A 14,438-nucleotide genomic window follows, 5' to 3' on the forward strand; every position below is an offset into this window, starting at 1 on the left:
GAGTCGCTTAAATGTCCCTAATGTATCTGACTCTACTCTCACTGCTGGCAGTGCATTCCACACACCCACCACTCTCTGAGTAAAGAACCTACCTCTGACATCTCCCCTAAACTTTCCTCCAATCACCTTAAAATTATGCCCCCTTGTAATAGCCGTTCCCACCCTGGGAAAAAGTCTCTTACTATCCACTCTATCTATGCCCTCATCATCTTGTACACCTCTATGAAGTCACATCTCATCCTTCTTCGCTCCAATGAGAAAAGCCCTCGCTCCCTCAACCTTTCTTCATAAGACATTCCCTCTTCCAGCCAGCATCCTGGCAAATCTCCTCTGCACCCTCTCTAAAACTTCCACATCCTTTCTATGAGGTGACCAGAACTGAACACAATATTCCAAATATGATCTAACCAGGCTTTATAGAGCTGCAGCATAACCTCGCAGCTCTTAAACTTGAAGCAGAGACCCAAACAGCAGATTTTCAAAAATCAATCGACTTCACATTACTTTGACTCATTTCTCTTCTACTCACGCTGGAGTCCGCTTACTCATTTTAGTGCTAGTGACTGTCTCTGGGTCCTCCTCAGGTGCAGGTGAAACCGAGGTGGAGTTCAGAGGGTCGGGTAAAGGTCACAGAGGGTGGTAATAGGGAAGTCAGAAAGTCCTCCCAAAGTCAGGTCACTGGATCAGCTTCTGGGTGTTATTCAGGCCCCCAAATGGAACCTTAAGTAAACATGCCAAGATTTACTCATGTACACTGCATGGTGATTCACCTCCCCAAACTACCTGGTCATTTCAGAGGTGGAAGTGATGTGGCCTTTAAATACCAAGTGAAGGGCATCCATAGGCCTTCCCACCATGAATCTATTGGGCTGGGAGTGGTAGATTGGTGGATTTCCCATCTGTTATCTGATTAAATGCTCCCCAGCACCAAACCTGCTAGGGGAGAGGCTCCAAGATTCTGTTCAGACAGAATGCTGGAGGAAAGGGAACAATGAGGAACATGTTGACTCATGGGAAGGCTCTATCTGAGAAGCACAATAATCCTATTGTCCCATCAAACATTCACCAACTGATTCACACATTGGTAGGACACAGCAGCCCTTCAATTCCCCACTAATATGAGAAAACATCACAACAAGCAACATTTATAAAGGCATCTTTAATAGAAGCATTCCATATTTTATGAGCTTGTAATACCAAAAATGAGCTATCAGAAGTGTAGCACTATAATACAGAAGGGTCCAAAATAAGAGTCCCTACCTTTAATAAAGAAACATTTCCTGACTTTCACTGCAGAAGCTCACACTACCTACTGCAATGGTTCTTCTCTATGCACATGAGACTATCTTCCTCCTTGTTACATCAGATCATTTTCAGACTAAGTTCTGGCTAAGTGACTTATCCCTTTCTGTTTAAATATAAACCGGATTAGGTCTCTGCATTGTTACTGTGTTGACTCACTTCTGTAATCAGTGGAACTGTTACCTTTATCAGTAAACCCCTTCATACATCCCCTTTCTCAATCGTAAAACAAGAAACTGAGGAAGCTGCACATATTCCAGAGAGTTATGACCTTCCAAAGCTCTCTCAATTCTGGGATTGTTCCCGTAGGTTGGAAAATTGCAAAAGGCACTTCATAATTTAAGGAAAGGTGAAAAACTAAGAATTTAAAACTTTGTATTCTATTTGAATGTATTGTGTTTGGGGCAGGGTGAATGTGCATAATTGGACCAATGAGAAATGAGAGCAATCCAATTTGTGTTTGTAAAGAGTAAGTCAGGTCAAGAAAACCTGGTTAAATGTTGTGAGACGGTAACTAACTTGGTGGATGTCGCAGTGTTTGCAGGTCTGTCTAAAGGTTGCACATGGCATTCAACAAGATTCCATAAATCTTGTAAGGGCGGCACGGTGGCACAGTGGTTAGCACTGCTGCCTCACAGCGCCAGAGACCTGGGTTCAATTCCTGACTCAGGCAACTGACTGTGTGGAGTTTGCACATTCTCCCTGTGTCTGCGTGGGTTTCCTCCGGGTACTCTGGTTTCCTCCCACAATCCAAAAAAAATGTGCAGGTTAGGTGAATTGGCCATGCTAAATTGCCTGTAGTGTTAGGTAATGGGGTAAATGTAGGGGTATGGGTGGGTTGCGCTTCGGCGGGTCGGTGTGGACTTGTTGGGCCGAAGGGCCTGTTTCCACACTGTAAGTAATCTAATCTAAAAAAAATCTGACTGTGAACAAATAACAATAAAGTTGCACAGCAACTGGAAGCCACCTTTAGGCATTTCTCTCTGGAATTGGTTTGGGGGGAGAGTTGGAATAAACAGCGCTATGCTCACTCAATGGGATGTGACTGGTGCTCAATATTCCTGTAAAATGCACACGCACACAGCAGCTGTGATGCTCTGCACACAGTGAATAGTGGTACTTCAGAAGCTGGTGCAGCCCAAAAGAAAATGAGAGGCAATGCTACTGGTGGTGTCCGTCAAGAACTGTCCTGGTCCGTCTCACAGCTCTTTTGGCTACACAAAAACCAAAACAGATGGAATTAAATATCAACAAGTACGAGGTCAGCTATTCTGTTCTCTTCTTGATTGGCCGAAAGGAATTTCTAAATGTTCAGAAGCTTGCAAATGGGAGAAGTAGATAGAGTTAAAGAATACACTCAGAATGAGCGAACAGGCACAGAGAGTGGAATTAACACAAGAATTTTTTTTAAAGTTAAGGAGATGGGATACAGAGAGAGGTAATGGTCACACTACTGATTTAGCCAGCTCTGGTTTAACCCAATCTAAAGGGCTGTTTATAGATTTGGGTGCTATTTCTCAGGAAGGGACAGATTGCCTTTTGGATCTGCAATACTGCTTCACCAGAATGGTCCCAGGGATTTTACTCTGCCTTGGTTATAGATGATGACGTACATGAAACAGCATAAGTTAGATGGGCTTCAGATTTTAATGACAGGTCAGCGCAACATCGAGGGCCGAAGGGCCTGTACTGCGCTGTAACGTTCTATGTTCTACGATGAACTGGTGAACAGACGAGGACATCTGAGCAGAATTTTATGATTAAGCGCTGGGTGGAGGGGGTTCAGGATGAAGTTAGGAAGCACCTGTTCACACTGAAGGCGATGACATGATGATAATGTCCTTGGACTGGGATTCCAAAAACCCAGACTGTTGCTCTGGGATTGTGGGTTCAAATCCCACAAGGCAGCTAACAGAATTTAAATTAAATAAGTAAATCTGAAATTAAAAACTAGTCTCAGTGATGGTGACCATATCAACTATCATGGATTGATGTAAAAAAAAAGTATTTGGTTAATTTCTGTCTTTTAAAGAAGGAAACTGCTATCCTTACCTGGTTTGGTCTACATGTGACTCCAGACTCACAGTAATATTGTTGTCTTTTAACTACCCTCTGAAATGGACTAGCAAGCTACACAGCTCAAGGGCAATTAGGGACTCACAATCAATGTTGGCCCAGCCAGTAACATCCAATCCTGTGACAGAGGATTCCTTCCCACTAATTTTGTATATGTCATGAGATGGCCATTTCAACAAAGGGAAATTTGTTGAGGGTTTAGGCATGAGATACAGATCTAACCCATTTGCTGTTGTTTACTCTGGGCCTCTTATCCATCGCTCCATATCACTCCTTCCTATTCCTAATGCTTACAGCCTTTCCCATTGTAAATCTCAAAACCTTTTTTTAAAAAAGTTCCATTCTCAGGTTTTAAAACTTCCATTTATACATGAAAGAAGTGAAACTGTCACGGTATTCTAACAGATGAAAGGTTTAACAGACAATCAATTTTTCAACGTATAATTTTAGTTATATCATACTGTAAATTTTTGCTATAAATTCTGTGTGTTAGGATTGAGCCCTCCACTATCACCTGATGAAGGAGCAATGCTCCAAAAGTTAGTGTGCTTCCAATTAAACCTGTTGGACTATAAATTGGTGTTGTGTGATTTTTAACTTTGTACACCCCAGTCCAACACCAGCATCTCCAAATCATGCCTGGCTAAAGAAGCATGTCTTGTTGACAAAGGATTATTGTTTTGCTTTGTTTTTAAGCATTCGTCAACTTGGCAACAGTTGTCAGTGAGGATGAGGTCAATAATGTCATAAGACGCCGAGTACCTGCTAGTCTCTCCATGATCTACATGTCATCTTGATTTAGAATCACAGAATCCAAACAGTGTGAAAACAGGCCATGTGGCTTATCGAGTCCACACCAACCCTCTGAAGAGCATCCTACCCAGACCCACCTCCCTGTACCTTATAACCCACACTTCACCAAGCTAATCCATCTAGCCTGCACTTCCCTGGACACTACAGGCAATTTAGCATGGCCAATCCACTTAGCCTGCACACCTTCGGACTGTGGGAGAAAACCGAAGCACACTGAAGAAAAAGATGCAGATGTGCAAACTGCACACAGACTGTTGCCCAAAGGTGGGATCGAACCTTGGCTCCTGGTCCCATGAGGCTGCAATGCTAACCACTGAACCAACGTGCAGCCAATTTGGATAAATGTCTTCACCCCTTCATTTTTGTCAGGTCAAATTCCTGGGACATCCCTCATAACAAGAAACACTTTTGCGTCAAAAACTGCAGTGATCAAGACGGCCACCTTCTCACCATCTTTCCAGGGACAAATAGGAATGGGCCTTAAACACTTTGTTCCAAAAGATGAAATAAGTTTAAAATGTTACAAACCAGGAGGCGAATTAAAATAATCATAGACCCAGATTAGTGCTGAGGTTAATCTGGGGAGATTTATGTCCAGGAGTGAGGGTGAGGGATTGTCAGGGTTAAAATAGGGTTGCCTGCATGCAATACATCAAAGCCTGACTGTGCTAAAGCCTCATATTCTCATCATTGCTTTAAGCAGAAGATGATTCAAAAATCAGAAGTGATGATTTTCACACAAGGAGCCGATTGCAAAACATGTAAAGCACGAAGTGGAGATTTTCTGCCTATTCCATTTGACCATATTCTCTCTCTCTCTTTCTCTTTCTGTGTCTCTTTCTCTCTCTGTTTGAGGTACATCAGACCCTTAGACTGCTACACTATTGGGTATTCTATCTGGAGAGAAGTAGTAATATGGAAGCTTCTTATTTTTATTGCGTTCTGCAATACGATTTGAAATTTCTTGAAGGTGCATTTGGAAATTCCGGATAGCTTCCTTGACAGGTTTTTCTATGAAGTGTTCATCTGGATACATTCCAAGGAACAGCTGCAGAAATAACAAACATCTTTGATAAATATTTATATAAATCATCTCATGTTATGTTATTCCAATATGAAATGAGAGTGATATGCTCATGCACCTCTGTATACAAATGTCCAGAGCTCCTTATGAGGCGCTACTAAACTACATTACATAACAGAATACCAAACAATAACGCAGAACAAGGTGTAAACTGACACATATATTGAATGAAGCTCAAGTGTCATGGTCTAACAGTGTAATTACTTGAAATTTCTGGAAACTACAAGATACAGCATGGTGGGGGTAGCGAGAAGTCTATGAGAAAATTCCATTTCATCTTAAATAGATTGAATGCTGAATTAGGTTGAGAAAAATGGAAAGAAATGTACAAAAATGAAATAACCAAAGAGTTGCAGATGATGGAAATCAGAACAAAAACAGAAGTTTCTGGAAAAGCTCAGCAGACCTAACAGCATCTGCGGATGAAAAGCAGAGTTCAGGTCCGGTCAGAATTTTTGCAGAATTATATTCTAAGGGAAACACCCTTTGCATCTACCGTGCTGAGTCCCCCCAATGCAATCGTCTCTCACACCCCAAACCTGTGCTGCATACAGACTCAGTCTGTCCAACGTTTCTTATGGGATAAGCCCTTCATCCCTGGAACATACTCACACAGCAAGTTTTGAGAAGATCTGTAGCTCAAGTTTAGGTTCTGGATGTAGGTTTGCTCACTTCCAGCTCAGCAAGCAAACCTACATCCACATACTCACACAATTACATCCTTTTTCAGATAAGGTAATCGAATCTGTACACATTGCTCTGGATGTGGTCTCAATGTCCTGTACAATTGTAACTTCCTCACTTTTACATCCCCTTTGTTATAAAGGCCAACATTTCATCTCACTTCCTCCATTATTTGCTGCAAATGCTTACTGTTTGTGTTTCATATTCAAAGCCACCCAACTTCCTCTCACTGCAGCATTCTGAACTCTTTCTCTTGATTTAACCAATGGTCTGCTTTTCTATCATTCTCACAAAGTAAACAATCTTACATCGTCTCCATATCATACTCCACCTGCCAAATTTTTGTCCACTCACTAAAACTTATCTGCATCCCTTTGCTCTTTATGCGTTCCTCACAACTTACCTTCGTACTTACGATTGGTAAATTTAGCAACAAAACCTCCAGTCCCTTCATTTGATTCTTTGAGATAAAGTGCAAACAGTTGAGGCCCCAACTCTGATCCCAGTGGCACAAAGCCAGTTACAACTTAAGGCCTGTTCTCTGCTTCCTATTTGCAAACCAATCCCTTAGACTTGCTGAACTGTTCCTCCTAAAGCTGCGAGCTTTTATCTTATGTTGTTATCTTTGATGTGACACTTTGTCAAGTGCCAGTAATGGTAACAAAGCAGATGAATTAACGGCACTTGACCCCAGCAGAGGTCATGACCAGAGGCGTAAGATGTACCAGGAAATAGGTAGGGCATGTCAGAAAGGCAAGGCCACAGTGATCATATCTTCAATATGCAAATTGACTGGGTGAATAATGTTGGCAGTGGATTCTACAAAAGGGAATTCATGGAATGCTTACAGGATGGCTTTTTGGAACAGCTTGTGATGAAGCACACAAGGGAGCAGGCTACTCTGGACTTAGTACTATGTAATGAGCCAGACTTTATAAAAGATCTTAAAGTAAGGACACTTAGGAGTCAGAGATCATAATATGCTAGAGTTCAATCTGTAGTTTGAATGAGAGAAGGCAAAATCGGATATAATGGTGTTCCAGTTAAATAAAGGTAATTACAGGGGCATGAGAGAGGAACTGACGAAAATCGACTGGAAGCAGAGCCTGGTGGGGAAGACAGTACAGCATCAATGGCAGGAGTTTCTGGGTGTAATTGAGGACACAGTACAAAGGTTCATCCCAAAGAAAAGAAAGAATAGGAGGGTGGGGTATTAGACAGCCATGGCTGACAACGGAAGTCAGGAAATATATCAAACAGAAAGAGAGAGCCTATAAAGTGGTCAAGAACATTAGGAAATCAGAAGATTGGGAAGACTACAAAAACAAACAGAGGATAACAAAGAGAGAAATAAGGAAAGAGAGGATCCAATATAAAGGTAAACTAGCCAGTAATATTAGAAATGACATCAATGCATAAGAAACAAACGAGAGGCAAAAGTGGAAATTGGGCCGCTCCAAATTGATGCAGAAACGCTAGTAATGGGAGTTAAGGAAATAGCTGAAGAACTGAATAAGTACTTTGTGTCAGTCTTCACAGTGGAAGACATGAGCTATATCCCAACAATTATGGAGAGTCAGGAGTCAGGAGAGTATGGTAGCCATTACAAAAGAGAAAGTGCTAGAAAAGCTAAAAGGTCTAAAAATTGATATATCTCCTGGCCCCGAGGGCTACATCGTAGAGTTCTGAAGGAGGTAGCTGAGGAAATAGCGGAGGCGTTGGTTGTGATCTTTCAAAAATCACTGGCGTCAGGAAAAGTCCCAGATGATTGGAAAATCGTTATTGTGACTCCTCTTATTCAAGAAAAGATCATGACAAAAGATGGAAAATTACAAGCCGATTAGCCTAACCTCAACTGTCGGTAAAAATTCTAGAATCCATCGTTAAGGATGAGAATTCTAAATTCTTGGAAGTGCAGGGTTGGATCAGAGCAGGTCAGCATGGATTTAGTAAGGGTAGGTCATGCCTGACAAACCTGTTAGAATTATTTGAAGAGGTAACAAGTAGGTTAGGCTAGAGAATCCCAGTGGATGTTATCTATCTAGGCTTCCAAAAGGCCTTTGATAAGGTGCCTCACGGGAGGCTGCTGAGTAAGGTGAGGGCCCATGGTGTTCGAGATGAGCTACTGCATGGATTGAGGATTGGGCTGGGTGACAGAAGGCAGACAGTTGGGATAAAATATTCTTTTTCAGAATGGCAGCTGGTGACAAGTGGTGTCCCGAAGGTTCAGTGTTGGGGCCGCAGCTGTTCATATTAACAATCTGGATGAAGGGACTGGGGACATTCTGTTCACCGGTGATACAATGTTAGGTGGAGAGGCAGGTAGTACTGAAGAGGTGGGGAGGTTGCAGAAAGATTTAGACAGTTTAGGAAAGTGATCCAGGAAATGGCTGATGAAGTTCAATGAGAGCAAATGCAAGGTCTTACACTTTCAAAAAAAGAATACAGGCATGGACTATTTTCTAAATGGTGAGAAAATTCATAAAGGGATCTGGGAGTGCTAGTCCAGGATTCTCTAAAGGTTTACTTGCAGATTTGAGTCCGTGGTTAAGAAAGCAAATGTAATGTTGTCATTATCCCAAGATGGTTGGAGTATAAAAGCAGTAATGTGCTTCTGAGACTTTATAAAGCTCTAGTTAGGCCCCATTTAGAATAATGTATCAAATTTTGGGCCCCATACCTCCGGAAGGACATACTGGCACTGGAGTGTGTCCAACGGAGATTCCCTGGAATGGTAGGCCGAACATACGATGAACAGCTGAGGATCCTGGGATTGTATTCATTAGAGTTTAGATGGTTGAGGGGAAATCTAATGGAAATTTACAAGATAATGCATGGCTAAGAAAGGGTGGGCGCTGGGAATTTATTTTCATTAGGTGGGGAGACTAGAACTCTTGGGCATAGCCTTAGGATTAGAGGGGGTCAATTTAGAATGGAAATGAGGAGACATTTCTTCAGGCAGAGAGTAGTGGGCCTGTGGAATTCATTACGACGGAGCACAGTGGAGGCCAGGATGTTAAATGTCTTCAAGGCAGAGATTGATAAATTCCTGAAATTCATGATTATGGGCTACGCAGAGAGTGTGGATAAGTGGAGTTGAAATGCCCGTCAGCCATGATTAAATGGCGGACTGGACTCGATGGGCTGAATGGCCTTACTTCCACTCCTATGTCTTATGGTCCATGGTTTTATGGTGATGTGATTTGTGGGTTATAGGACACTGAACCTCCTGTCCAGGGAGTCTCCTGCAGTCACATCCCTACCCTTAGGCACTGGCTATTTAGTGTGTCCTTACCTCATTGTCCTGAAACTGGCTGAGTGCCCATACAGCACCCAGATGCCAGCATGAGCGCCCTCTGTCTGGCAGACTCTCAATGATGTACTCCACATTCACAACACCTTTCTGGCAAGGTGGGGGCTGCCGCATTGTGGGAGGAGAGTTCGGGATCCATGAACACCAGTCATACTGTCAGTAAAGAAAATTACAACATAGAATTAACGGACAGTCAAGCTGAATATTGGTTTGATTAGATTCCCTACAGAAACAGACCCTTCAGCCCAACAAGTCCATACCAACCCTCCGAACAGTAACCTTGACTCATTTCCTTTTGTTTACCCCTGACTAATGCACCTAAGATTATGGGTAATTTAGCATGGCTAATTCACCTCACTTGCACATCTTTTGGATTGTGAGAGGAAACCAGAGCACCTGGAGGAAACCCACGCAGACACAAACAATGCCTGAGGCTGGAATCGAACGCGGGTCCCTGGTACTGTGAGGCAGCAGTATGATGAGCCACTGAGCCACCATGATGCCCATTCCCTCAATTTCAGCCTCACTAAGGAGAATATAACTGAACTGGACAGGAATTAAACTTTACTAGGTGGCCTATCTGCTGAGTCCTAGTATTCTCAATTTTCACTGGCACTTTGAGCACAGTCGTTTCTCAGCACATGCAATGAGGCTATGATGTGACCTCTGCTCTGTGTTGGTTTTGAATGAACACAGTGAGGAAACCAAGGAAAGAGGAGCAGGAGTAGGGCTTTCAGCCCCTGAAGCCTGCTCCACCATTCAATAGGATCATGGCCGATCATCCAACTCAGTATGCTGTTCCCACTTTCACCCCATATTCTTTGAACACTTTAGCCTTAAGAATATCTCACACTCTCATGAGGAAGTGAAACAGCTCTGAGAAAATGACAGGCTCCACAAAGGAGGAGCTGACCTCCTCTGCCCCAAACTACACAGCCCATTCTAGCACCTCTTCTCCCACACCATCCCCATTAACCCCAAGGACAGCTGCTGCTGTTAGTTTTCCCCATCATTGCAGGAAGTGCACTAGGAGAAAGTGAGGACTGCAAATGCTAGAGATCAAAGTCGAGAGGGTGTTGCTGGCAAAGCACATCAGGTCAGGCAGCAACTGAGGGGCAGGAGAATTGATATTGCAGGTATAAGCCCTTCATCAGGAATGAGGCTTGTCAGCTGGGAGCTGAGATATAAAAAGGAAGGCAGGGTGGGGTTTGAGGAAAGTAGCTGACAAAGCGATAGGTGGATGAAGGTGAGAGACAAGGTATTAGGTCGGGAGGGAATGATGGACAGGTCAGGAGGGCGGTACTGAGTTGGAGACTTCGGACTGGGATAACGTGGGGGGGAGGGGAAATGAGGAAGCTGTTGAAATCCACATTTATCCCATGTGGTTACAGGGTCCCAAGGAGGAATATGAGGTGTTCTTTCTCCAGGCATCAGGTGGTTAGGGTTTGGCGATGAAGGAGGCCCAGGACCTGCATGTCCTTGACGGAGTGGAAGGGGGAGTTGAAGTGTTGGGGTGGTGGGCTTGGTGGGCGTGGATGTCCCAGAGATGTTCTCTGAAATGATCCGCAAGAAGGCGTCCTGTTTTTCCAATGTACAGGAGACAACATTGTGTGCAACAGATGCAGTAGATGATATTGGTAGAGGTGCAGGTATATTTCTGATGGATGTGTAAAGGTCCCTTGGGGTCTTGGACAGAGGTGAGGGGAGTGATGTGGGTGCAAGTTTTGCACTTCCTGTGGTGACAGGGAAAGGTGCCAGGAGTGGGGTGTGGACTGGTGGGGGATGTGGACCTGACGAGGAGTCGCAGAGGGAATGGTCTCTCCGGAACACTGATAGAGGTGGGGAGGGAAATATATCTCTGGTGCTGGGGTCTGTTTGGAGGAGGCAGAAATGGTGGAAGATGATGCGATATACGTGGAGGTTAGTTGGGTGGAAGGTGAGGACCAGGGAAATTCTGTCCTTGTTGTGTTAGGAAGGTGGGGTTCAAGGGCGGTGGTGTGTGAAGTAGAGGAGATGTATTGGAGGGCATCGTCAACCATGTGGGAAAAGAAATTGTGATCATGGAAGAAGGAGGCCATCTGGGACATTCTGAGGCGGAATTGGTCATCCTGGGAACAGATGCGGCGGAAGCGGAGGAATTCGGAATAAGGGATGGCGTTTGTACAGGTGGTAGGGTGAGAGGAGATGTACTCTAGGTAGCTATGGGAGTCGGTGGTATTGTAATAGACGTCTGTGGTTAGTCGATCACCAGAGATTGTGAAGGAGAGTTCCAGGAAGGGGAGGGAGGTGTCCGAGATGGTCCAGGTGAATTTGAGGTCGGTGAACTTGATGAACTGTTCAACATCCTCATGGGAGCAAGAGGTGGCACTGATACAGTCATTGATGTAGTGGAGGAATAGGTGGGGGGTGGTGCTGGTGTAACTGCGGAAGATAGACTGTTTCACATACCTGACAAACAGTCAGGCATATCTGGGTCCCATGTTGGTGCCCATGGCTACCCATGGTTTGGAGGAAGTGGGAGGATTGGAAAGAGAGGGTGAGGACTAGTTTAGCCAGGCAGATGAGTGTGTCAATTGAAGGGGAAAAAATAAGCACTACTGCAGTACTGTCGGGGTAAGAAAAAATATATAAAAAAGATAAAAACAAAAAAGAAAAAAAAAGACAGTCAGAGATTCTGACATTCTGATAAAGCTATGTCAAAGTTGAGAACTTTCCTTGTGTAAATAAAAGGTGACTTTATTGAGAGGTTATTGAACAGTGAGAGACCTGGATAGAGTGGACAGGGAGAAGATGTTTCCACTAGTAGGAGAGACTAGGAACAGACAGCACAGCCTTAAAGTGGAGGGATGACACTTTAGACCTGAGGTGATGAGGAATGTTTTCAGCCATAGGCTGTCAAGCTGTGGAACTCATTGCCACAGAGGGCTGTGGAGGCCAAATCATTGGGTGTCTTTAAGACAGAGATAGACAGGTTCTTGAGTGGCAAGGAGATCAAATGTTACAGAGAGAAGGCAGGAGAATAGGGTTGAGAAACATGTCAATGATGATTGAATGGTGGAGCACACTTGTTGGGCCGAATGGCCACTTCTGCTTCTATGGTCTTATGGTGTAAGACTTTCCACCGACTGTCAAAGGCCCACACTGGGGCTGAGAAAGCATCTCCAGTGTTGAGTACGTCAGTAACTAGCTGCCTAGTGACTTCTGTGCATGTTCCTAGTGCCACTGGGGCCAGTTCCTGTTCTGTACAGTTCAGTGCATGATGTCATACTTTATGTGCCTCAGTCACACACTGGATGTACACTGACCTACTGTTCTGGCTGACTGTACAAAACAAGACAAAGGACAGTGAGGAATTTGTGAATGATATGAATGTAATACCTGGCCAAAGTTGACAGCAGCGTGTTGAGCAGAGGCGGTGAAGATGACCACAGTCAGATACTCAATAAGCTTCTCAATTGTCTTGATTGTTTTGGGAAAGCCTGTAAAATTAAAGGTGTTATTCATACAATGTGCTAGCCTAATGTCACCTGTCTGGTCAGAGTAGCCCGGAGGTCCATCAGCACTGCCATTTCTCCAAGATGCTCTTAACTGAAATGGTGTGTGGTGCCCCACACCCCCACTGTGCCACAGGGGGAAAGGTCAGTGTGTGACCCCTCTCCCCAACACTCCAGTGTTGGAAAGGTCAGTGTGTGATTTCCCCCTCCCCGATGTCCCAGAACGGGAAAGGTCAGTGTGTGATTTCCCCCTCCCCGATGTCCCAGAACGGGAAAGGTCAGTGTGTGATTTCCCCCTCCCCGATGTCCCAGAACGGGAAAGGTCAGTGTGTGATTTCCCCCTCCCCGATGTCCCAGAACGGGAAAGGTCAGTGTGTGATTTCCCCCTCCCCGATGTCCCAGAACGGGAAAGGTCAGTGTGTGATTTCCCCCTCCCCGATGTCCCAGAACGGGAAAGGTCAGTGTGTGATTTCCCCCTCCCCGATGTCCCAGAACGGGAAAGGTCAGTGTGTGATTTCCCCCTCCCCGATGTCCCAGAATGGGAAAGGTCAGTGTGTGATTTCCCCCTCCCCGATGTCCCAGAACGGGAAAGGTCAGTGTGTGATTTCCCCCTCCCCGATGTCCCAGAACGGGAAAGGTCAGTGTGTGATTTCCCCCTCCCCGATGTCCCAGAACGGGAAAGGTCAGTGTGTGATTTCCCCCTCCCCGATGTCCCAGAATAGGAAAGGTCAGTGTGTGATTTCCCCCTCCCCGATATCCCAGAACGGGAAAGGTCAGTGTGTGATTTCCCCCTCCCCGATGTCCCAGAACGGGAAAGGTCAGTGTGTGATTTCCCCCTCCCCGATGTCCCAGAACGGGAAAGGTCAGTGTGTGATTTCCCCCTCCCCGATGTCCCAGAACGGGAAAGGTCAGTGTGTGATTTCCCCCTCCCCGATGTCCCAGAACGGGAAAGGTCAGTGTGTGATTTCCCCCTCCCCGATGTCCCAGAATAGGAAAGGTCAGTGTGTGATTTCCCCCTCCCCGATATCCCAGAACGGGAAAGGTCAGTGTGTGATTTCCCCCTCCCCGATATCCCAGAACGGGAAAGGTCAGTGTGTGATTTCCCCCTCCCCGATGTCCCAGAACGGGAAAGGTCAGTGTGTGATTTCCCCCTCCCCGATGTCCCAGAATGGGAAAGGTCAGTGTGTGATTTCCCCCTCCCCGATGTCCCAGAACGGGAAAGGTCAGTGTGTGATTTCCCCCTCCCCGATATCCCAGAACGGGAAAGGTCAGTGTGTGGTCACAGTGGGAGTAGAAGTGGAGTGAAAACCTGTCTGGAAATTGCAGTTTTCTTTTCTTTCAAAAATATAACTTTACTCTTAAAAAACTTTCTCTATATGCACATTGACATGCATATGCATATCTAGCAAACAAACAAAATGTTGAACTTTGACTCAACCTCTCTTACACAGTACTAACATTTACATATATTTGAGGCACTAGGAGAGTCTGATAACTGAATGGACCCACACGTACCTTCGCCAGGAGGACCTCAGGCAGTGAGTTTTTCCCCGCTGTGCTTTGGTGGCAGCTGTCCCAGAGGTTAGCGCATTCCCCCAGCACATATTCCAGGACCCTGGAATATGCAAGCCTGCAACATTCAGTCAGGGTCAACTCCTTCTGGAAGAAGGAT

The 14,438-nt window shown here is 44.9% G+C and overlaps 1 protein-coding gene across 5 annotated transcripts in view; it reads right to left on the minus strand.

Annotated features, from left to right (window-relative positions):
- Positions 1–1,140: 1,140 nt before the first annotated feature.
- Positions 1,141–14,438, minus strand: part of alox5a (arachidonate 5-lipoxygenase a) — a 69,367-nt gene continuing 56,069 nt past the window's right edge. For all 5 annotated transcript variants that reach the window (XM_060854435.1, XM_060854432.1, XM_060854433.1 and 2 more), the window contains 3 exons: positions 12,651–12,751; positions 9,255–9,425; positions 1,141–5,239 (listed from right to left, as the gene is read on the minus strand). In XM_060854435.1, coding sequence (XP_060710418.1) covers positions 5,060–5,239; positions 9,255–9,425; positions 12,651–12,751 — 452 coding nt within the window. In that variant the 3' untranslated portion in view covers positions 1,141–5,059. The remainder of the gene's footprint in view (positions 5,240–9,254; positions 9,426–12,650; positions 12,752–14,438) is intronic.

The sequence above is a fragment of the Hemiscyllium ocellatum genome, chromosome 43, assembly GCF_020745735.1.
Source record: "Hemiscyllium ocellatum isolate sHemOce1 chromosome 43, sHemOce1.pat.X.cur, whole genome shotgun sequence".
NCBI classification, from domain to species: Eukaryota; Metazoa; Chordata; class Chondrichthyes; order Orectolobiformes; family Hemiscylliidae; genus Hemiscyllium; species Hemiscyllium ocellatum.